The sequence below is a fragment of the Dryobates pubescens genome, chromosome 25 (genome assembly GCF_014839835.1).
Source record: "Dryobates pubescens isolate bDryPub1 chromosome 25, bDryPub1.pri, whole genome shotgun sequence".
Taxonomy (NCBI): Eukaryota; Metazoa; Chordata; class Aves; order Piciformes; family Picidae; genus Dryobates; species Dryobates pubescens.
The window spans coordinates 5,413,678-5,436,764 of record NC_071636.1 but is presented as its reverse complement, the minus strand read 5'-3'; the positions used below and the strand labels follow the sequence as shown (position 1 = coordinate 5,436,764).

The 23,087-nt window shown below is 57.9% G+C and overlaps 2 protein-coding genes across 3 annotated transcripts; both read left to right on the top strand.

The window, feature by feature from the left end:
- The first annotated feature begins 4,435 nt into the window (after window positions 1-4,435).
- On the top strand, window positions 4,436-8,055 carry CRYBB3 (crystallin beta B3). Its single transcript, XM_054172984.1, has 5 exons — window positions 4,436-4,537; window positions 5,815-5,933; window positions 6,054-6,186; window positions 6,296-6,438; window positions 7,890-8,055. Exons 1-5 carry the CDS (start codon window positions 4,463-4,465, stop codon window positions 8,053-8,055), a joined length of 636 nt encoding a protein of 211 aa, XP_054028959.1. The 5' UTR covers window positions 4,436-4,462.
- A 7,891-nt stretch (window positions 8,056-15,946) lies between these two features.
- On the top strand, window positions 15,947-19,273 carry CRYBB2 (crystallin beta B2). Of its 2 annotated transcripts, none has more exons than XM_054172983.1 (5): window positions 15,947-16,017; window positions 16,702-16,820; window positions 17,660-17,792; window positions 18,237-18,379; window positions 18,990-19,273. In XM_054172983.1, exons 1-5 carry the CDS (start codon window positions 15,961-15,963, stop codon window positions 19,156-19,158), a joined length of 621 nt encoding a protein of 206 aa, XP_054028958.1. In that variant the 5' UTR covers window positions 15,947-15,960; the 3' UTR covers window positions 19,159-19,273. The 2 variants fall into 2 exon arrangements, with proteins under 2 accessions (XP_054028958.1, XP_054028957.1); XM_054172982.1 differs by having other exon boundaries at window positions 17,660-17,834.
- Window positions 19,274-23,087: the final 3,814 nt, after the last annotated feature.

Sequence of the window (23,087 nt, the reverse complement as noted above, 5' to 3'; positions counted from 1 at the left end):
CACACTCCCACAGCCCCTTCTGCTACCCATTAAGAAATGACCACCCAAGCGTCTGGCTTCTAACCCTGGGCGATGGTGGAGCTGCAGCAGGCAGGCTGCTGGCGAGCTCCTCTCTAGCTGACTTTCAAGATGTTGCACAGATTTCCTCCTTCCCTCTTCCTGAGATGGTGGTGGAGAAGGTGACTCTCTGAGCCAAGCTTGGCAGATGTGTCTTCTGGGGGTATCTTTCTCGTGGCAGCGCTGGAGGGTCCCATCAGCTGTCAGCCGGGTGTGACCCTGAGCAAGGCTGTTTGGGTGGGGGTGAGAGAAGGGTGATGCTTCTGTGAGGAGGATGGTGGTGGTGGTGATGATGATGATGGCTTTCCTTCCTCAGATGAAGCGGGGCTTACTGTAAACAGTGTCTAGAACCCAGGTGAATTCCCCCCTGCCCTGCTCATCAGGGGCTCCGTTTCCCAGGTCAGCAGCGTTGTGGTCACCGACAGCTGAGGGATTTGATGCTTTTTTTTGGGTCTAATCAATGAAGGCCAGAAAAATTCTGCCTGGTGTTGCTGCTGGGCTGGAGGGAGCTGAGGGGATGAACCCTCTGGGGCTTGCCTTGAAGCCCTCAGAATGTGTCCACATTTCCACCCTTGCTTGGACAATGCACTGAAACTTGACTGTACTGAGTAGTTGAACCTACTACTGAGTGATGTTTAATGCTTCAATGTCCAATTAAAAAGCATCTTTAGAATGTTTGTTGAGTGGGGAAGTCTTCTTTTTTTTCCCTCCTGCTCCAGCTCCTCCTTGTGTTGTACCTGGGTTCAATATTGATGTCCTTCAGGTTGTAGAATAAAGGCTCTGTCAGTGATGGCGTTCAACAAGTCCCAAGTGCCAGGTGCTGTACCTGGGCCACAGCAACCCCAGGCAGCGCTACAGGCTGGGGGCAGAGTGGCTGAGAGCAGCCAGGCAGAAAGGGACCTGGGGGCACTGGTTGAGAGTAGGCTGAACATGAGCCTGCAGTGTGCCCAGGGGGCCAAGAAGCCCAACGGCATCCTGGCCTGCATTAGGAACAGTGTGGCCAGCAGGAGCAGGGAGCTCATTCTGCCCTGTGCTCAGCACTGCTCAGGCCACACCTGGAGTCCTGTGGCCAGTTCTGGGCTCCTCAGTTTAGGAAAGAGGTTGAGGTGCTGGAAGGTGTCCAGAGAAGGGCAACAAAGCTGGGGAGGGGTCTGGAGCACAGCCCTGGGAGGAGAGGCTGAGGGAGCTGGGGTTGCTTAGCCTGGAGAAGAGGAGGCTCAGGGGAGACCTTCTTGCTCTCTCCAACTCCCTGCAGGGAGATTGTAGCCAGGTGGGGGTTGGTCTCTTCTCCCAGGCAAGAAGCACCAGAACAAGAGGACACAGTCTCAAGCTGTTGAAGCTGGAGGTGAGGAGAAAGTTCTTCCCAGAGAGAGTTGTTAGCCATTGGAATGTGCTGCCCAGGGAGGTGGTGGAGTCCCCATCCCTGGAGGTGTTCAGGAGGGGATTGGATGTGGCACTTGGTGCCATGGTTTAGTAGTCATGAGGTGTTGGGTGACAGGTTGGACCTGATGATCCTTGAGGTCTCTTCCAACCTTATTGATTCTATGATTCTATGTTTTCTTCCTTGTGAGAGGACAGCCCAGGGATACAATTCTATTTTTATTCCATATAATGCTTGTAGAATCTCTTCTGGTTTCACCTTTTGCAGAATCCCAGCGTGGTTGGGGGCTGGAAAGGACCTCTGCAGATCATCCAGTGCAGCCCCCTGCTCAAGGAGGGGCACCCACAGCAGCTTGCCCAGCATCACAATGTCCAGGTGGGTTTGGAAGCTCTCCAGAGAAGGAGATCCCACAGCCTCTCAGGGCAGCCTGCCCCAGGGCTCCAGCAGCCTCACACCAAAGAAATTTCTCTTCCTCCTGTTCAGTTTGTGCCCGTTGCTCCTTGTCCTGTCACTGGGCACCACTGAGAAGAATCTGGCCCCATCCTCTTGCTGAGCATTGAGAAGATCCAGGAGCCAGAGGAGCTGCCTGGCCAGAGATCTGCTGGTCCAAGCACAGGGGAACTCTGTGGGACTCCAAATTAGGGAGAATCTGTAGGGGAGAGCATCGTGGACAGGCTGTGTCTGGCTCAGAAAGGATCATGATGCCAGGCCACCAGCATCCTGTGTGCCATCAGCAAGAGTGTGGCCAGCAGGACCAGGCCAGGGATTGTCACCATGTACTGGGGACTGAAGGGGCCACACCTTGAATCACTCCAAGATGGACTTTGAGGGGCTGGAGTGTGTCCAGAGAAGGGCAACAAAGCTGGGGAAGGGGCTGGAGAGAGCAGGGTTGGTAAGGAGCAGCTGAGGGAACTGGGGTTGTTCAGCCTGGAGAAGAGGAGGCTCAGGGGAGACCTCAGTGCTCTCTACAGCTCCCTGAAAGGAGGCTGCAGTGAGGTGGGGTTTGGTCTCTTCTCCTAAGGAACAAATGCCAGGAGGCAAGGGCCTCAAGTTACCCCAGGGGAGGTTTAGGTTGGACACGAGGAACAAGTTTGCCCCCTTGAGGGTTGTCCAGAGCAGCGCCGGAGTCCCCATCCCGGGAGGGCTTTCCCGTCGCAGCCCCAAGCGCAGGGCCGGCTGCCCGGCTGCGGCTTTTGCTGCGCACGGCGCTGGGGTTCCCAACCCCTCCCCGTGAACTGCTGATGGGCAGAGTTTTCCAGAGAACCTGGCAAGAAGCAGCCTGAACCTGCTGATGTGAGGTTCCCGCTTAATCTGCCCTAAAGCGGGCGGCAGGGTTTTCAAGGGCCGGGCGGGAGGGGTGTGAATGCCGGCCGCGGCGCGCCCCGCTCGCCCCCGCTCGCCCCCGCTCGCCCCCGCTATTGAGATGAGGTCTCATGGATGGAATTCCGTGGACGCAGCTGCTGCATCAGCGTCCAAACAATCTGCTGGGCTGGGCAGAAGCGACACAATAAATAGCAGGGCGGCCCCCCGCCGGCCGGCACAGCCGGAACGCGCCGCGACAGGTAGTGCCCGCGCCCCGCTCGGGCGCTTGCGAAGGGCTTCCCCCGAGGCTTGGCCTGGCCTGAGCCTGAGGTCTTGCTAGGGGCAGCCTTGGGTGGTGATGGGCAAGAAGTGGTGCTGAAAGGCTTTGGTTATGTGGAGGCTTGGGAGGGGCTTTCCAAGACAGTTAGCCTGTCCTGAGCTGAGGTCCTGCTGGGGACAGCCTCGGGTGGGTGATGGGCAAGAGGTGCTGGTGAAAAGCTTTGGTTGCTCTGGAGACCTGGAAGGGGCTTTCCAAGAGAGTTGTCATGTCCTGAGTTGAGGTCTTGCTGGGGACAGCTTCGGGTGGGTGATGGGCAAGAGGTGCTGGTGAAAGGCTTTGGTTACTTGGAGGCTTGGAAGGGGCTTTCCAAGAGAGTTAGCCTACCTTGAATTGAGGTCTTGCTAGGGACAGCCTTGGGTTAATGCTGGGCAAGAAGTGGTTGGTTGAGGACATCAAACTTGGAGACTTGGAAGAGGCTTGAAAAGAGAGGTAGTGTGTCTTGAGGTCTTGCTGGAGACAACCTTGGGTGGGTGATGGGCCAGAAGTGGTGCTGAAAGGCTTTGGTTACTTGAAGTCTTGGAAAGGGCTTTCATAGAGTTAACATGCCTTGAGTTGGGGTGTTTTGAGTTGGGCTCTTGCTAGAGCCAAACTTGTGTTGATGATGAGCAAGGGTTGATGCTGCTTTGGTTGAGCACATCAAACTTGAACACTTGGAAGGGGATGTCATAGAGAGTTAGACTTGTCTTGAGTTGAGGGCTTGCTAGAGCCAGCCTTGGGTTAATGATGAGAAGTGGGTGAGCAGTGATGCTTGCAGGGCTTTGGCTGAGGGTGTCAAACACAGGTTCTTTAGTTCATCTAAGTAACCTCTTGACAGCCCTGTGGGGGAGGACTGTTTGGATTGGGTTTCCTATTCCAGTAGGAACCCTGGGAGATGTTCCTGGAGAGCAAGGAGAGGGACACTGATGATCTCAGAGGTCTTTTCCAACTGAAGCTATTCCATGGTCTTGGTCCTGTCCTACCAGCCAGCGTGGTGGCTCCAGGGTCTGATGTCCCTCAGGATGCTGGGCAAAAGCTTCACATTTCTCTTAGTGGGGAAAGATGCTGGAAATGGGCAAATTCATCCTGGAAACACAGGCCAGGGTCAGAGAGGCATCCTGGGGCACCTGGGAGATGCTTTGGTTCAGCCATGGGCTCTCCAGCCCCACGGTGATACCTGGGTGAGGACGCAGGGCCCGTGAGGGAGAGGAGGATGGACAACAGAGCCTTCTAGCCTGGACATCCCTAGGGATTTACAGCTGCTGCCTTTGGTGGGGCCTGCAGTAAGCTTTGGTGCCCTTTCCTGTGCCATCTTTGGTGGTTTGTTGAGTATCTGGTGGTTGGAGGGCTGGCACTGATGCACCACCACCACCTTAACCTCCTGCTGTTTGGGTTTTCCAGGCACAATGACTGAGCAGCAAAGTCCTCCTGAGCAGATGGCGACTGGGGAGGGTGCTGGCGAGCGAGGTGGCAATTACAAGGTATCCTGGGGGCAACTGGTTGGACTGGATGCATTGTGGGTGATGCTGTAGGGTCACCAAGCAAGGCTGGCACCAGTGTCAAAGCACTGCAGGTCGTACTGGGGGAGAAAGAGGTCTCCAGGTTCCTAATGCAGCAGCTCTGATGAATTTGCTCCTCAAGCACCGAGCTGGGCTGTGGGCTGGGGAGGAAAACGTCCCCTGGGGGGAGATGCTGCTGCCTGGCAGGAGGAGGTGCTGCATTTGGGGCTGCCAAGTCCCTTTGCCTGCTGGGCTGGTGTGCAGCTGCAGAGAGATTGAATCCAGGAGATAAAACGCCCCAGCATGGTGGGATCAGCTGTAGCTTTGAGCAGTGGAACTCCCTGGGTGGCTCTTGGCTTCTCATTCTTGCACTGGGAGATGGTTTGGAGGTAAATCAGTGGTGGGTGTTGGGATGGGCACAGCCCTTGCTGCAGCCTGGGGAGCTGGGCAGAGCTGCTCATGGTTTGGAAAAGCTGGAAGTGGGAGCAGATCCTGCAGCTGGGGCAAAGAGGGTCTGGGAGCTTGGGCTGCTGAGTGCTTTGGGATGGAAAGAAGTCGCTGAAGATCATGAGTGTCATCTCTGTCCCTTGATGCTCCCTGTCATGCAATGTCTGCAGGAGGCTCTGCCCTTGTCCTGGGAAGGGGCTGGGAGGTACCTTCCTGCTGTGCCCCCCTCCTGGTCCCCAGATTGTGCCAGGCACCCTGGACCCTGCTTCCTGCTGCGCTCCAGCATTGGCTCAAACTCATCCTGCAGCCCAGAGCAGGAGGTCCCACGGAGCTGCTGTGGTCTCTGCACCTGGCAGTGTTTAGAGGAAACACCAAACAATGAGCTTGCTGCAGTCCAGGCCAGGAGAAGGAATGGCTCTGGAGGAGCAGCAATGGGCTGTGGCCAGGCTGGGGGCAGAAGGACACAGCCCACGGGCCCTGGAGGTCTCCCAGCACAAACCACCTCCATTTCTGATGCCATGTTTGAAGCAGTGACCTTGTCTGCAGCTCCTTCACAGAGGAACCATCAGCCTGTGCTTCACCTAGCAGATGTCTGGGGCCAATGCCTGGCTGCAGAGCGAAGCCCAGGAGCTGCCTGATGGCTCAGGGGCAGGTGGCAGGAGCAACACCAGCACAGGGTGGCATGGAAGGAGGGGATGCAGCTGGACCGCTTCACTCTGCTGCTGCTGGTGTCCGCCAAGGCGGGGTCCTGCACCGGGGCAGGGGACATCTGCCCCAGCAGGGCTGCAGCACAGCATCTTTCACCCTTTCAGATTACCATCTACGAGCTGGAGAACTTCCAGGGGAAGAAGTGTGAGCTGACAGAGGAGCTCCCCAACATCGCCGAGAAGGAGCTGGAGAAGGTGGGCTCCATCCAGGTGGAGTCTGGCCCGTAAGTCCGGGGCGTGGAGGATGGATAACGCAGGGAGGGGGAGGGGGAGCACACAGGGAGAGCACCTCCTGCCTCCTGCTGGCGGGCAGCGGTCCTGCCCGGTGCCCACCCCCCCCGCAGGTGGCTGGGCTTCGAGCGGCAGGCCTTCGCCGGGGAGCAGTTCGTGCTGGAGAAGGGAGACTACCCCCGCTGGGACTCCTGGTCCAACAGCCACAACAGCGACAGCCTGATGTCCATCCGGCCCCTCCAGATCGTGAGTGGGGGCTGCCCTGCCCACGGGCACCGAGCCCCGCGGGGGCCAGCGGGCCGGGCTGGGGCGCTGGGGGCGCGCGGAGCAGCCCCTCACCCGCTCTATCCCCCAGGACAGCCCCGAGCACAAGATCCACCTCTTTGAGAACGCGGGCTACACCGGGCGGAAGATGGAGATCGTGGACGACGACGTCCCCAGCCTCTGGGCCCACGGCTTCCAGGACCGCGTGGCCAGCGTCAGGGCCCTCAATGGAACGTAAGGATGGTGGCACCGGGGGCAACACGTGGGCACCCCAACAAGGTCCTGTCCCCTGGCACCCTGGCTGGTCCCCCCCGGGCGGTAGCACCTCCACAAGGTCCCATCCCGTGGCGCTGTAGTTGGTCCTGCCCAGGACGGTGACACCCTGACGAGGTCCCGTCCCATGCCACCGTGGTGGCAGAGCTGCCTGGCACAGCTGAGCCACCTGTCCCTACAATGCTGCTCATGCCCATCATGTCTCTCACTCCCTCTCCTCTCCCGGCCTGTCCCTATCCCACAGCAGTGTCACCAGGGCTGTGTGACAGCTCTCTGCCCTGGCTCTGCTGGGCATCATGGTGGAGCCCTGGCCCCTTCTCTGCCTTGGGCACCATGGCATTTTGCAGCTGGGCTCTGCAGCTGCAGCTGCAGCCTGGCTGGCGATGCAGCACTTGGTGGTGATGGAGCAGTGGTGATGGAGCAGTGGCCATTGGTGATGATGCAGTGGTGACCCTGAGCACCATCACATGGCACTGCCACAGCCCTTGGAGTGGTACAGGGATGCTGCCCTCCCATCAGGCCTGGATTGAGCATGTGCCCATGGGGTGAGGGTGGTACAGGGATGCTGCCCTCCCATCAGGCCTGGATTGAGCACGTGCCCATGGGGTGGTACAGGGATGCTGCCCTCCCAGTCAGGCCTGAGGTGAACACGTGCCCATGGGTTGGTACAGCGATGCTGCCCTCCCATCAGGCCTGGGGTGAACACGTGCCCATGGGGTGGTACAGGGATGCTGCCCTCCCAGTCAGGCCTGAGGTGAACACGTGCCCATGGGGTGGTACAGGGATGCTGCCCTCCCATCAGGCCTGGGGTGAACACGTGCCCATGGGGTGGTACAGGGATGCTGCCCTCCCAGTCAGGCCTGGATTGAGCATGTGCCCATGGGGTGAGGGTGGTACAGGGATGCTGCCCTCCCATCAGGCCTGGATTGAGCATGTGCCCATGGGGTGAGGGTGGTACAGGGATGCTGCCCTCCCATCAGGCCTGGGGTGAACACGTGCCCATGGGGTGGTACAGGGATGCTGCCCTCCCATTCAGACCTGGGGTGAACACGTGCCCATGGGGTGGTACAGGGATGCTGCCCTCCCATCAGGCCTGGGGTGAGCATGTGCCCATGGGGTGGTACAGGGATGCTGCCCTCCCATCAGGCCTGGGGTGAGCACGTGCCCATGGGGTGGTACAGGGATGCTGCCCTCCCAGTCAGGCCTGGGGTGAGCACATGCCCATGGGGTGGTACAGGGATGCTGCCCTCCCATTCAGGCCTGGGGTGAACATCTACCCATGGGGTGGTACGGGTATGCTGCCCTCCCAGTCAGACCTGGGGAGAACACGCGCCCATGGGGGTGGGAAGGGGTGGGGTGGGCAGAGGTGACTTGGGGGGGCACTGCTGAGAGCCGGCTGCGCCCCCTTGCAGGTGGGTGGGCTACGAGTACCCCGGGTACCGGGGCCGCCAGCACGTCTTCGAGAAGGGGGAGTACCGCCACTGGAACGAGTGGGACGCCAACCAACCTCTCATCCAGTCCGTGCGCCGCGTGCGGGACCAGCAGTGGCACCAGAGGGGCAGCTTCGAGAACAGCTGAGGGCCGGCCCTGCCGCCCCCCCCCCTGCCCCTCTCACCCCCTGCTAGCCCCCACCCCACGGGGGGCTGAGCCGTGATGCCGTGACCTTGGCCTCTCCTTCTGTCGGTTGGGTTTTGCTTTGGGGCTGTTTGGTTTCTTCCGGTGCCTAAAACCTCAATAAAGCTCTGAGCTGGAGGCTGCCTGGGCCCCGCTGCCTGCTCCTGGATGGGGGTGGTCAGGGTTGGGGGGTTGAGCTTTGGGGGGGGGGGTGTGTGTTTGTTTTGGGTGAGTCAAGGGGTGGTCCAAGGTTGGTGGTGGATGAGGGGGTGGGTTTCACGGTGCTGCACTGAGGTTCTCTTCAGGTTGCTGAGGAATTGTTGAGGTCCTCCTAAAGATTTGGAGGTTTCTCCACCAAATTTCAGGGGGTTCCACCTCAAAATTTGAGCTTCACCTGAAATTAGTGAGGAAGTGTGGAGGTTCTTTGGAAGTTTGGAGGTTTCTCCACGGTATTTTGGGGGATTCCACCAAAAAAGTTGAGGTTCAGCTGAAATTAGTGAGGAATTGTGGAGGTTCTTTGGAAGTTTGGAGGTTTCTCCACCAAATTTTGGGGGGGTTCCACCCCAAGATTGAGCTTCACCTAAGCTTACTGGAGGTTTTCTGACAGTTTTTTGAGGTTCTTCTAAAGATTTGGAGGTTTCTCCACCAAGTTTTGGGGGGTTTCCACCTCAAAAGTTGAGGTTCAGCTGAAATTGCTGAGGAATTGTGGAGGTTCTTCTAAAGTTTGGAGGTTTCTCCATGATATTTTGGAGGTTTCCACCTCAAAATTGAGGTTCAGCTGAAATTACTGAGGAATTGTTGAGGTTCTTCTAAAATGTGGAGGTTTCTCCACCAAGTTTTGGGGGGTTTCCACCTCAAATGTTGAGGTTCACTTAAAATTACTGAGGAATTGGTGCGGTTCTTCTAAAAATGGGGAAGGTTTCTCCACCACTTTTAGGAGGTTTCCACCCCAAAATTGAGGTTCACCTAAGATTACTGGAGGTTTTCTCATGCAGTTTTTGGGGTTCTTCTAAAGGTTTGGAGGTTTCTCCACCAAGTTTTGGGGGTTTCCACCTCAAAATTTGAGGTTCAGCTGAAATTACTTAGGAGTTGTGAGGTTACTCTAAAGTTTGGAGGTTTCTCCACCAAATTTTGGGGGGGTTCCACTCCAAAATTGAGGTTCACCTAAGATTACTGGAGGTTTTCTGACAAAGTTTTTGAGGTTCTTCTAAAGATTTGGAGGTTTCTCCACCACGTTTTGGGGGGTTTCCACCTCAAAATTTGAGGTTCAGCTGAAATTGCTGAGGAATTGTGGAGGTTCTGTTGAAAATGGGGAAGGTTTCTCCACCAGATTTGGGAAGTTTCCACCAAAAAGTTGGGGGTTCAGCTGAAATTAGTGAGGAATTGTTGAGGGGCTGAAAATGGGGAAGGTTCCTCCATCACTTTTAGGAGGTTTCCACCCCAAAATTGAGGTTCACCTAAGATTACTGGAGGTTTTCTGACAGAGTTTTTGAGGTTCTTCTACAGATTTGGAGGTTTCTCCAGGATATTTTTGAGGTTTCCACCCCAAAATTGAGGTTCTTCTAAAATGACTGAGGAGTTGTTGAGGTTCTGTTGAAATTGGGGCAGGTTTCTCCACCACATTTAGGAAGTTTCCACTCCAAAATTGAGCTTCACCTAAGATTACTGGAGGTTTTCTGGCAAAGTTTTTGAGGTTCTTCTGAAGATTTGGAGGTTTCTCCACCAAGTTTTGGGGGTTTCCACCTCAAAATTTGAGGTTCACCTGAAATTGCTGAGGCATTTTTGAGGTTGTTCTAGAAAGGGGGAAGGTTTCTCCACCACTTTTAGGAGGTTTCCACCTCAAAATTTGAGGTTCACCTAAAATAACTGAGGAATTGTTGAGGTTCTAAAGATTTGGAGGTTTCTCCACCAAGTTTTGGGGGGTTCCACCTCAAAATTGAGGTTCACCTAAAATTACTGGAGGCTGACAAAGTTTTTGAGGTTCTTCTAAAGATTTGGAGGCTTCTCCATGATACTTTGGGGGTTTCCACCTCAAAATTTGAGGTTCAGGTGAAATTGCTGAGGAGTTGTGGAGGTCCTTCTAAAGTTTGGAGGTTTCTCCATGATATTTTGGAGGTTTCCACCTCAAAATGGAGGTTCACCTAAAATAACTAAGCAATTGTTGAGGTTCTTCTAAAGATTTGGAGGTTTCTCCACCAAGTTTTGGGGGTTTCCACCTCAAAAGTTGAGGTTCACCTGAAATTGCTGAGGAATTGTGGAGGTCCTTCTAAAGTTTGGAGGTTTCTCCACTCAATTTTGGAACTTTCCAGCCCAAAATTGAGGTTCACCTAAAATTACTGGAGGCTGACAAAGTTTTTGAGGTTCTTCTAAAGATATGGAGGTTTCTCCATGATATTTTGGGGGGTCTCCACCTCAAAATTTGAGGTTCACCTAAAATTATTGAGGAATTGTTGAGGTCCTTCTAAAAAGATTTGGAGGTTTCTCCACCAAATTTTGGGGGGTTCCACCTCAACATTGAGCTTCACCTAAAATTACTGAGGAATTGCTAAGGTTCTTCTAAAAATGGGGAAGGTTTCTCCACCACTTTTAGGAGGTTTCCACCCCAAAATTGAGGTTCTTCTGATATTATTGGAGGTTTTCTGCCCAGTTTTTGAGGTTCTCCTAAAAATGTGGAGGGTTCTCCAGGATGGTTTTGAGGTTTCCACCCAGAAGCTGAGGTTCACCTAACATTGCTGGAGGCTTTCTGACAAAGTTTTTGAGGTTCTCCTCAAGATTTGGAGGTTTCTCCACCAAATTTTGGGGGGTTCCACCTCAAAATTTGAGGTTCACCTGAAGCTGATGAGGAATTGTTGAGGTTCTTCTCAAGATTTGGAGGTTTCTCCATGATATTTTGGGGATTTTCACCCCAAAATTGAGGCTCACCTAAAATTACTGGGGGTTTCTCCACCAAATTTTGGGGGTTTCCACCCAAAAACTGAGGTTCTTCTGATATTATTGGAGGTTTTCTGCCCAGTTTTTGAGGTTCTCCTAAAAATGTGGAGGGTTCTCCACCAAATGCCCCCCAAAAGTTGAGGCTCACCTAATATTACTGGGGGTTTCTCCACCAAATGTTGGGGGTTTCCACCCCAAAAACTGAGGTTCTTCTGATATTATTGGAGGTTTTCTGCCCAGTTTTTGAGGTTCTTCTCAAGATCTGGAAGGTTCTCCACCAAATTTTGGAGGTTTCCACCAGAAAGTTGAGGTTCCTCTAAAATTACTGGGGGTTTCTCCACCAAATTTTGGGGGTTTCCACCCAAAAACTGAGGTTCTTCTGATATTATTGGAGGTTTTCTGCCCAGTTTTTGAGGTTCTCCTAAAGATTTGGAGGGTTCTCCACCAAATTTTGGGGGGTGCCACCCAAAAGTTGAGGCTCACCTAACATTACTGGAGGTTTCTCCACCAAATTTTGGGGGGTTCCACCCAAAAACTGAGGTTCTTCTGATATTATTGGAGGTTTTCTGCCCAGTTTTTGAGGTTCTCCTAAAGATTTGGAGGGTTCTCCACCAAATTTTGGGGGGTGCCACCCAAAAGTTGAGGCTCACCTAACATTACTGGAGGTTTCTCCACCAAATTTTGGGGGTTTCCACCCAAAAACTGAGGTTCTTCTGATATTATTGGAGGTTTTCTGCCCAGTTTTTGAGGTTCTCCTAAAAATGTGGAGGGCTCTCCAGGATGGTTTGGGGAGTTCACCCAAAAGTTGAGCTTCTTCCTACAGTTTGGAGGTTTCTCCACCAGATTTCTGGGGGTTTCACACCCACACCCCCCCCCCCCCCCCCCCCCCCAAAATTGAGGTTCTCCTAAAGATTTGAGGGCTTCTCTACCAAAGTTTGGGGGTGTGCCAACATGTGTTGAGTTTGGGGTTGTTTTTCCTCACCCACAATTGAGATTCTTTGTGTGCAGCCAGAGGAGGGGAAGGAGCAGGAGCTGCAGCGTTATGCAAAGGCTGCAGCTGTCCTCAGATAACCCCTGGCTGTGCCATGGCTTGGTGCTGGCATTGCCACTGTTGCTGCTAGGGGGAAACCCACCCCCTGGGGGTGCTCTTGCTCTTACCAAGGCTTTTTGCCATGACTCTTCCCCTTCTCAAAGCATCTTTCTGGGCTAAAGGAGCACTTCTCATGGATTCTTTCCCCAGCCCTGGCTGCTCTACCGTGGGAGGGCGTCCAGCCCCGAGGCCATGGTGATGGCTGCCAGGTCTGGGGGTCCTGGGCATCCTCAGGAGTGGTGGTGGGGCTGAGGTGGTCCCAGCAGTGGTGGGCATGTGGAGAACAGTTGTCCCCAGGTGGCACTGGGTCTTGTGCACCCTGAAGTGGGACTCATGCCTTGGGGTGAGAGCTGTGCCTGGTCCCAGCACCTGCAGGGACCCCAGCCCAGCTCCAAGGAAGCTTTCCACAGGGACCTGTGGCTCCCTGAGGATGATCTCTGACACGTGGGGGGTCTGGTTTGGTTGCCAAGGCAGAGGCCAGAGGTCCATCTGGGCTTGGGGACCAGTGAGGGCTGGTGGCAGAGATGAGAGCAGGTCACTTGGTGCCAGTCACCAAACAGCCACTCCAGAGCTTTTCTTCCTGGGCTATTAAAGGAGATTTTGTGGCCCTGGGTGACAAAAGCTGCCTCCAGGGCAGTTGGTGAGGCTGCCAGGGCTGTGGGTTGTTGGGGCATCACTTGTACCCATGCCTGAGATGGGCTAAAAACCAGCCAAGGGGAGGGAATCACAGCCTGGCAGGAGCTGTGCCGAGCACTGTGTCTGCCACTCATTGGGATGTGCCTGATGGCAGCCCAGGGGATGCAGATGCCCTGTGCTGGGACCTGGGGCAGCTCCATGGCTGGATCCTTGGCTGGGGACCCCCCATATGAATGAGCTCAGGAGGATGAGGAAGGCAGAGCCTGGCTCCCTGGAGGCACAGGGAGCAGGGAAGGCTGGAGGCATCTGGGAGATGTGCGGGCACTTGCTTACAAAGCAACCCTGCCCACCCTGTGCTTGGCATGAAGTGACTTCCCAGGGGTCACCTGTGGCCCCCACAGCCCCATGAGACCCCCCCCCACTCACAGCCAGGGCAGCCAGGACCGTGGGAACTCTCTCCTCATTATGTCACAGCCTGGGCAGGCTCCGTGGGCAGCAGTGACTCCCTGTGTGGCCACCCTGGGTGCTGGGTGAGCAGCCAGAGGTGCTGGAGCACCTCACTGGGGACCCCCATGAGATGTTGTGTGCAGAAGGGAGCTGGTCTGGGCCATGTTAATGCTGGGTGGCATTTGCTGGGGTGACAAGAGGGATCTCACTCACCCCAGGGTAGGGAGTTGGAGGGGGCTGTGGGTGCTGCAGAGCATCCAGGGGCTCTGAGAGCTTTGCTGTGTCCCTCCTACCCAGAAACTCATCTTCTGCAGTCAAAATCATCCCACAGCCCTGCTGTCTCCCCAGGCCACCCAGCAGCCAGGTGCCAGCAAAGGGGTTTTGCTGCTGCCCATGACCCTCAGCTTGTCCCCCGGATGGGTGCTGTCCTTGCTGGGCATGACCCAGCTATGGGGACACATCTGAGGCTGTGAGACCCCAGCACTGACCCTAGCTTTGTCCTGGGGTGGTGGTGGGGCTTCCATGCTCCTGTTCCTGCTGCTCCATGGGGCTGGGTGCTTCCCAGAGACCCCAAAAGGGTAGGAGTGGTAACAGAGGAGGAGCCAAACAGGTGCCCTCATGCTTAGGTTGAGGATGCTGCCCCACTGTATTGTGCCACCAGCTCCTGCCCTGGTTTGGACTAGATGTTGGGAAGAAGTTCTTCAGTAGGAGGCTGGTGAGACACTGGAACAGGCTGCCCAGGGAGGCTGTGGGTGTTCAAAGCCAGGCTGAATGGGGCCTTAAGCAACCAAGTGTAGTTGAGAGGTGCCCCTGCCCATGCTGGGGAGGTTGGGGTGGATGATCTCTGAGGTCTCTTCCAACCTAAGCCATTCAGTGACTCCATGATGACACAGCAGACCCTCAGTACCCCCAACCCCAGGAGCCTGGCAGGATCATAGAATCAATAAGGTTGGAAGAGACCTCAGAGATCATCCAGCCCAGCCTGGCACCCAACACCTCATGACTAAACCACGGCTCCAAGTGTCACCTCCAATCCCCTCTTGAACACCTCCAGGGACGGGGACTCCACCACCTCCCTGGGCAGCACATCCCAATGGCCAACAACTCTCTCTGGGAAGAACTTTCTCCTCCCCTCCAGCCTCAACTTCCCCTGGCACAGCTTGAGCCTGTGTCCTCTTGTTCTGGCGCCGGTCTCCTCCTCCGGAGACCTTCCAGCCCCACCTCGGGCTGTGTGAGCTGTGCTGTAGCAGGGGGTCGGGGGGGTCGGGCCGGCCGATGCCCGGAGGAGCCGCGGGGCTGCGCGCTGAGCGCGGCGGCGCTGGCAGGCGGCCGCGGGCGCGGCTGGCCGGGGCGGCAGACGGGCAGAGCCAGACGGGCAGAGCCAGACGCTCACCACCGCTTCCATCACGCTCGGGAAGAGCCAGCTTCAGCAGATTTCGGCGGGGGGCGGCTCGCTGGGCGGGGGGGAGAGCGCCGGGGTGGGGGGATGGGGCTAAAGTCTCTGGCTCCGAAACTTCTGAAGCAGGGCTTGGCAGGGGCTTTGTTTGCAAGGGCTGCCGTGGGCCTTGGCATGCATTCGGCTGATGCATGCAAACTCCAAATCTCCTTTGCCAGCGGGCCCGACAAAGCGGGCCAGCCGAATGTGAAAGCTAATGAAATACCTCCCCAACTTGGGGTTTTGGGGAGACAAAGGCTGGGGCTGATCAGCTGACCCTGGTTTTCATTGCCCTTTAATCCAGCATTCTCGCTTGGCCTCCTGCTTTACCCAGTTTGTAAATAGTTTTGGCAGCGCCCTGGCCGCGGCTCGGTATAAATTCCACCTCCCAGCCCCAGCCCTTCACTGGCTCAAGAGGGTACTGGTAGAACTGGTAAGACTTTTTTTTTGGGGGGGGGGGCGGGGAGGGGAGGGTTGCTATTTCTCATCCTCCTTTTTGGTGCTGTGGTGGTTTTGGTTTGGTCGGTTTGGTTTTTGCTGGTGTCTCCTCCTGGTCCTCCCCGGAGCTGTGGATGTGGCGCCGGGATGTGGGCGCCCTGAGAGTGAGCTCCAGGAGATGGTTCTGCCCCCCACCCCCTGTAGCCCAAACCCTGGTGGCCAGCTCGGCAGTGTTGGTGTCCCTGGCTGTGGCTTGGGTTTGGTTTTCCTGGGAATGAGCTGTTTGGAAGCTGCTTGGACACAGGGGGGTCCCACTGAGGCTTGAGGGTGAGGGTTGTGGAATCAGAGAGTGGGTTGGGTTTGGAAGGGACCTTAAAGATCAAAAAACAACCCCCTCTGGGACACCTCCTGCTGTGCACACACAGCTGGGGTGGGTGGTGGGAGCCCCAGTGCTTCTCCTCATCACCCCAGGGAGGACAGGGACTGCCCAGCTGGCACTTGCTGGGCAGGGACAGTGGGAAAAGCCTTGGCTGCAGGAGCTGGGCTCCCTAAGAATGACTTTGGGAATGCCCTGGGTCCCCCCACTCTGGGCTGGAGACCCTTTGCAGGTCCCATCACGGGTGATGCTGCACTGGGACCATCACTTGGGCTGAACCATGACCCTGGTGCTGAGCAGTTCTGAGCAGGGATCGGCCCCAGTGAGCCCATTCTGTGCCCACCCCTGCCCTGGCGCCTTTGTTCCCTTTTCCATGCAACTCAGCAGCCAGCAGCTGGGTGCTGGGTGGGATGTGGGGGTCCAGATGTGGGTCTGTGAGCCCTGCCCTGGCTCCATCCTGGGTGGCAGCTTTTAACCTGCTGAGTTTTCCTCCCAAGGCAGCGGACAACCCAGCTTATGATGGCTTCCGAGCACCAAATGCCAGCCTCCAAGCAGCAGCAAGCCAGCTCCAAGGTCAGTGTCTGGTTTCTCCTCCACTCTGTGTTGAGACAGAGGCACCCTCAACCTCATCAAGCACCCAAATCATGGCCCTTGGACATCCCAGGGCTCTGGCCAAGCTGGGAGCAGCTGAGCTGCTGTCATGCATCCCCCTCAGCAGCCCCCTGGTGCTGAGGGACGAGGGGCTGGGCAGTGGCGGGGGAGAGGAATGGGATTTTGCTGGTGTCCCACAGCAGGGCTGGGAAGGGATCAACTCCTAATCTCCTGCCACCTCTGCAGACTCAGCAGATCTGTCCCTGCCACCCACTGACCCATGAAATCTGTGCTGAGCTGGCAGTGCTCAGCCCCCAGGGCTGACTGACCCCAGTGCATCCCCAGTACCTCCCCAGCGTGTGCTGAGCACCCAGCTCGCTGCGTCCCACCGCCAGCTGCGATGCCCCAGCCTGCAGTGAGCGTGGGCATCCCCCTGTGGGCAGCGCCAGGGTGCTGAGCTGGCACCCAGTAGGGACTTGCAGCCACCCTGGACCACAATCTGCGTGCTCATGGGGCTGGTTCGTGCTGGGAGATGGCCAAAAGCCACCAGCGTGCAGGCTTCGGGGGGCAGTGTGACGCTGGGGCTGAGCTGGTGGCTGGGGACAGCGTGTGCCCCGCCGTGATGGGGCTCTGGGGGCGGCTCTGAGGTGCCCATTTTTGTTCCAGATTGCCATCTTCGAGCAGGAGAACTTCCAGGGCCGCTGCCATGAGCTCAGTGGTGCCTGCCCCAACCTGAAGGAAGCCGGCGTGGACAAAGTGGGCTCCATCCTGGTGCACTCCGGACCGTACGTGCCAGGGGGGCTGAGGGGTGGCTGAGAGGCAGGGGCTGGGCTGTGGAGGGGATCTCTCCCCCCCCACTGCTGCTGGTACCTGCATCACAGCCTGGGTTTCGTGTGGCCACGGCTGCTCTGGGTGCCAGTGGGTGGGCAGGGGGTGACAAGGTCCCCTGGGTGGGCTGGGCTGGTCTCCCCTAACCCTGCTTGGTGGGAGGGGAGTGGGCATGGGTGTGGATCGTGGTGTTGCCCCCTGGTTTGGTTTTATCTCTTCTTGGGCACAGGGACAGGTGGAGATGGCACCTTGGCAGTGCACGGCGCTGCTGGTGGCAGCTCCTCTCCCCATCTGCCTGCTGACCCACGTGTGTGGTCCTGGATGGGGACGGTGGTCCCCAGTCTGGGGGGCTATGGGCAGCCCCTGAAAACCACCTGGGGAGGTGCCAGGTGTGTTACCTGCACCCAGGAACCAGGGGATGGCTGTGGAGCACCCTGGCAGGGGCACAGCCCCACTGGGGCCGGGTGGGTGATCCCATGCCTTCTGCAGGTCCCCAGGCACCAAGGGTGGGCGGTCGCCGCCTTGGAGCCTCCACACTGGCAAGTCCTGTGGTGCCATTGCCAGCAGGGCCATGGGACTGGCAGTGCCAGGCAGTGCCAGGCATTGCTCTGCAGCAGGGCTGCCCACTCCAGCTCTGGCACAGCCGCTGGCACCTCACCAGGCACCACGGTGCTCAGCTCCATTCTCCAACAGGGAGCAGAGGGGCTCAGCCTGAGGGCCGGTGCCAGGGCTTGGTGCCAGCCCCCCTGCCGCTGCCCCTTCTGAAGCTCGCCCTCTCCCCCCTGCTCTCTTGCAGCTGGGTGGGCTACGAGCAGGCAAGCTGCAAAGGGGAGCAGTTTGTGTTTGAGAAGGGGGAGTACCCCCGCTGGGACTCCTGGACCAACAGCCGGAGAAGCGACAGCATCACTTCCCTGAGACCCATCAAAGTGGTGAGAGCACCCAGACAGCCACTACCCACCCGCCAGACCAAGGTCTGCAGCCAGAAGGTCTTCCCCAGCCTTCCCCCGCCCTCCCCAGCCCCGCGGGCCTCCGGAGGGGCACCCCCTCCTGCCCACCCTCGCCCCAGCCCTCGGGGCCCGGGGAGCCGGTGGGGGGTTCGGAGGGAGCGTGGGGACGGGGGCACTGGCAGGTGACCCCAGAGGAGAGGACGTCTGTCGGTAAGTCTGGCAGTGCCCGGGCGGGCGCCGGCTCTCGGAGCTGGATGGAGGGATGCGGAGCAGCCCCCGGCATGGGTGGGAGCAGCGGCACACGGTGCCAGCCCCTCGCCCCGGTTTCCCCAGAGCCCCGGGCTTTGCCCCCGCCCTGCCCGGCCCCAGGCGGCGGCGGCAGCTGATGCTCTCCCCCCCGCCCCGTCTCTGCTCTGCCCGCTGCAGGACAGCCAGGAGCACAAGATCGTGCTGTACGAGAACCCCAGCTTCACCGGCAAGAAGATCGAGATCATCGACGACGATGTGCCCAGCTTCCATGCCCACGGCTACCAGGAGAAGGTCTCCTCCGTGCGGGTGCAGAGCGGCACGTGAGTACCGGGCCGGCGGGGCCGGGGCGATGCTGCAGCATCCCGGGGCAGGGGGAGGGCTGAGCGCCCCCTCCTGTGCCCACGGCTGCCGGGCTGCGGGCGGCACCAGAGGAGGGGTCACAAAGATGCTCAGAGGGCTGCGGCGCCTCTGCTGTGGGGACAGGCTGGGAGCGTTGGGGCTGTTCAGCCTGGAGAAGAGAAGGCTCCAGGGAGGCCTTAGAGCTGCAGCTCAGTGTATCTGAAGGGGACCTGCAGGAAGGCTGGGGAGGGACTGTTCAGAAGGGCTGTGGGGATAGGCTGAGAGGCAATGGTTGGAAACTGGAGCAGGGCAGATTTCGGTTGGACACCAGGAGGAAGCTCTTCACCGTGAGGGTGGAGAGACCCTGAAACAGGTTGCCCAGGGCTGCGCTTGAGGCCCCAGCCCTGGCGGCGTTCGAGCTCCAGACTTGATGTGGCCCTGGGCCACCTGCTCGAGCTGGAGGTGTCCCTGCTGCCTGCAGGGGGGGTTGGCCGAGGGGACCTGTGAGGGATCTCTCCAGCCCAGCGCCTTCTGGCACTCCGTGGTGGTGCCTGACCCCCGTCCCCTCCCCCCCCCGCTTTGCCTTGGCAGGTGGGTGGGCTACCAGTACCCCGGCTACAGGGGCTACCAGTACCTGTTTGAGAAGGGGGACTACAAGGACAGCTCAGACTTCGGCGCCCAGCACCCCCAGATCCAGTCGGTCAGGCGCATCCGGGACATGCAGTGGCACCAGCGTGGTGCTTACCACCCCACCAACTAGAGCCCCCCCCGGCCCGTGCTGGGGTGCGGGGAGCGGAGCAAGCGTTCCCCCCGGCCGCCGCTGACCCCTCCCCCCCCGTGGCCTCACCTCCCACCTCCCTCCGTGTGATGCCCGCCGCTGCCAAAGCAACCGAATAAAAGCTTGGAGTTTCAAAGTCCTGCCTCTGGCCCCGTCATTCCCTGGGGCTGCGAGCGGCACCACCCCCAGCAGTGGGATGTTCGTCCTGACCTCCTGCTCCTGGGGCAGGGGGGAAGGGGGGGAGGCAGTCGCTGCATCCTCAGTGCCCTTTCCCACCCACCTCCCAGCCCCCTGCTCCTCACCGGAGCTGGTAGGGTCACCCAGCTGCCTGGAGATGGGAGCTCAGCAGGAGGGATGGGAGGTGCTCATCTTCTCTGCAGCCTTCACCCCTCAGGGGGTCGCAGAGTCCCTGAATCCCAGCACGGCTGGGGGTTGGAAGGAACCTCCGATGTGCTCAGGCAGGGGCAGCCCCAGCAGCTTGCCCAGGATCCCAATGTCCAGCTGGGTTTGGAGTCTCTCCAGAGAAGTAGACCCAACCACGATGTCTGCAGGGCTCAGCCCTGTCCCGGGGTGCATGGCCAAATGTCTTGCTGTGGCCAGCAAAAGGCATCCCTGAAGCACCACGGTGCCAGGCCAGGGGCTGTGATGGGTGAGGGGTTCACCTGCTTGGTCAGGACACCTCCAGGCCAGACAGTTGCAGGACCTGTTAGAAGCTGTGAGCTTCGTTAGCAAGGAGAGGTTAATTCAGCATTAATGGTGTGTAGAATGCTTGAGGTCCTTCAGCAGAGGAAGCTGTGGAATGGCAGCTCCTGCAAAGCAACCACAGCCTGGGAGGGGGCCTGGGGCAGTGGTGACACTGAAGATGGAGGAGCTGGGGGAGGAGGTGATGGAGGAGCTGGCAGAGAGGGTGGTGGAGGTAGAATTGGAAGTGATGGAGGCTGCAGTGGAGGAGGTGGTGGTGGAGGAGGAGGTGGTGGAGGTTTCCTGCTTTGGCAGGGTTTTGGACTCAGTGATCTCCAGAGGTCACAGAATCAACAAGGTTGGGTAAGACCTCAAAGATCATCAAGTCCAACCTGTCACCCAAGACCTCATGACACCAAGTGCCACGTCCAGTCCCCTTTCCAACCCCTACCACGCTGGGATTCTGTGACTCTGTGAGGTGGTGGTGGTGATGGTGGAAGTGCTGGCTGAGGTGATGATGGTGGTGAAGATGATGGTGGTGGTGGAGGCTGCTGAGCCATCTCAGTCCCCTCCACCAGCAGAATGCACCCACGCTCTCCCCACTCAGCTGCTGCTGGGTGAGCTCTGCCCTGTCTGGGTGTTTGGGCTGGGAGCTGTCAGCAGGGAACAGCATCCTCTGGAGGTGGAACCTGCTAAGCTGGAGAGCAGAGACCCACAGCCCCTGCAGGGGGACCAGGGCAGCCCCTCGGGGAGCTCCTGAGGGGACAAGCACCAAAAGCAGAAGAGGAAGATGTGAATGAGGCCGGAGGTGACTCCTCTGAGGGTGGTAGGGGAATTCCCACACCTGGTGGCTGGGTGCCCTCAGGTCACCTCGATGCTCTCACGCTCTGCTGAGGTGATTGTTTTCCACTCCCTGCCCCCAAGCTGCTTCCTGGGGCATCAGGAGCCACCACGCTGCCCCAGCTGCCATATCAAGGGGACTCTGTGATGCCCCAAATCCCCCCTGGGGCTGGAAGGGACTTCTGGAGATCATCCAGTCCAATGCCCCTGCTAAAGCAAGGTCACCCACAGCAGCTTGCCCAGGATCACAATGTCCAGCAGGGTTTGGAATCTCTGCAGAGGAAGAAGGAGACTCCACAACCTTTCTGGACAGCCTGCTCCAGGGCTCTGAATCCTCACCCCAAAGATTTTTCTCCTCCTCTTGAAAGGAAACATGAGGATGGACCCTGAGCCAGAGAAGGGAGGGAGCTGAGGGGCCGTGGCACAGGCAGGTGCTGGCTGTGGGGTGGTGGTGGGACACAGGGGAGGGTGGTTTGAGCAGGGGCTCACATAGCAGGGGATGTGGTTTCCTGCCCGAGTGAAGGCTCCTCCTACGTGGCAGCTGCTCCTGTTCTGACTCACAGCTGCTCACCAGTAACCCCAGCCCCCAAACCTGCCCTCAGCAGAGGAGGTCACAGCTCCTTCTGCCGACTGTTCTGCTGGATGTTGTCACCCCTGGCACACAGCTGTCTTTGGCCAGAGGTGCTGGGACACCACTTTGTTCCCACTCTGTTCCCACTGCCCAGGGAAGGACCCTGAGCTGCAGGGGTGGCAGTTGGGTGGCTCTGTGCCACTGGGCACTGGGGTTGCCAGTTACAGAATCACAGAATCAATAAGGTTGGAAGAGACCTCAGTGATCATCCAGCCCAACCTGTCACCCAGCACCTCATGACCACTGAACCATGGCACCAAGTGCCACATCCAGGCCCCTCCTGAACCCCTCCAGGGATGGGGACTCCACCACCTCCCTGGGCAGCACATCCCAATGGCTAACAACTCTCTCTGGGAAGAACTTTCTCCTCCCCTCCAGCCTAAACTTCCCCTGGCACAGCTTGAGACTGTGACCTCTTGTTCTGGTGCTGGTTGGGTGTGGACATAGCCATACTGCTGGCAGGTGCCCAGCTCTCCTCTCAGGTGGGAAGGGTGTCCTTGCCTGGTGATGCTGGGAGCCTGTCTGCTGCTCCCAACTGGAACGGGCAGGGGTGGCTCTCTCCAGAGCCAGCCTCATCTGGTTGCATTTTGAGGCAGAGACAGATGACAAATGGGAAGCCATCTGCCTGGCACTGCAGGGTGGGCACATCTCCCAGTCTTCCCAGAGCCATGAGCCAGGTCTGGTCTGGGGAAGGCAGACAGAGACATGCAGCATGGTGTCACCAGGGCAGAGCTGGTTCTCTGCTCTCGTGTCACCGTGTGCCAAGCACTGGGATGGGAGCTGTCAGATGCCAGCACATGGCCAGGAGCTGATGGAGCTCTGGCTGCCACCCAGCTCACCCACAAGGCTCAGGAGGTGATGGCACAAACAACCCTTGCACTCTCTGTGCCTGCCTCTAGCCTTGCTACCCACCTATGGGGCTGGTGGGATGGGGGGGCAGAGGACAAGGCACCCCTGGCTGCAGAGGCAGGGGAAGCTGGGGGTCAGCCCTTGGGTGTCCCCTCACTGGGATCATTTATTAGCCAGCTATGAAGTCTGGATCCACCAGCCTGCAGCATGGGGCCGGAGAAGGCAGCGTGGGCTGCTGGCTCCAGCTTTGTGTCCTCCTCTGGGATGTATCCTCCTCCCCCTCCTCCCATCTCTCCTTTTCCTTTTCCTCTCAGAGGAACCAGAGAAGAGGAGGAGCAGAAATTTGAGACTTGGAGGACGCTCAGCTTGGCAGTTAAATAGCAAAAGCCACCAGCTGGCACTCGAAGCTGAAAAACCAAGTGAGGAGCCAGGGCTGGCTTGGAAGATGAAGGTAACTGATGGAGGTGAGGACCACCCTTGGCTTCAGACAGCTGTGCCACCATTAGGTGCCATCACCACCATGCCAAAGGTGTCTTTGCCCAGGGCAGGGGGGGGTTGGAGTAGATGATCTTGAAGCCCCCTTCCAACCCAAACCATTCTGTGACTCTATGAATAGAGTAGAATAGAATAGGAATAGGAATAGAATGGGAATAGAATAGGAATAGAATAGAATAGGAATAGGAATAGAATAGAATAGGAATAGACCAGACCAGGTTGGAAGAGACCTTTGAGATCAAGTCCAACCTACCACCCAATACCATCTAATCAACTAAACCATGGCACCAAGCACCCCATCCAGTCTCTTCCTGAACACCTCCAGGGATGGGGACTCCACCACCCCCCTGGGCAGCACATCCCAATGGCCAATCTCTCTGAGAAGAATTTCTTCCTCTCCTCCAGCCTGAATCTC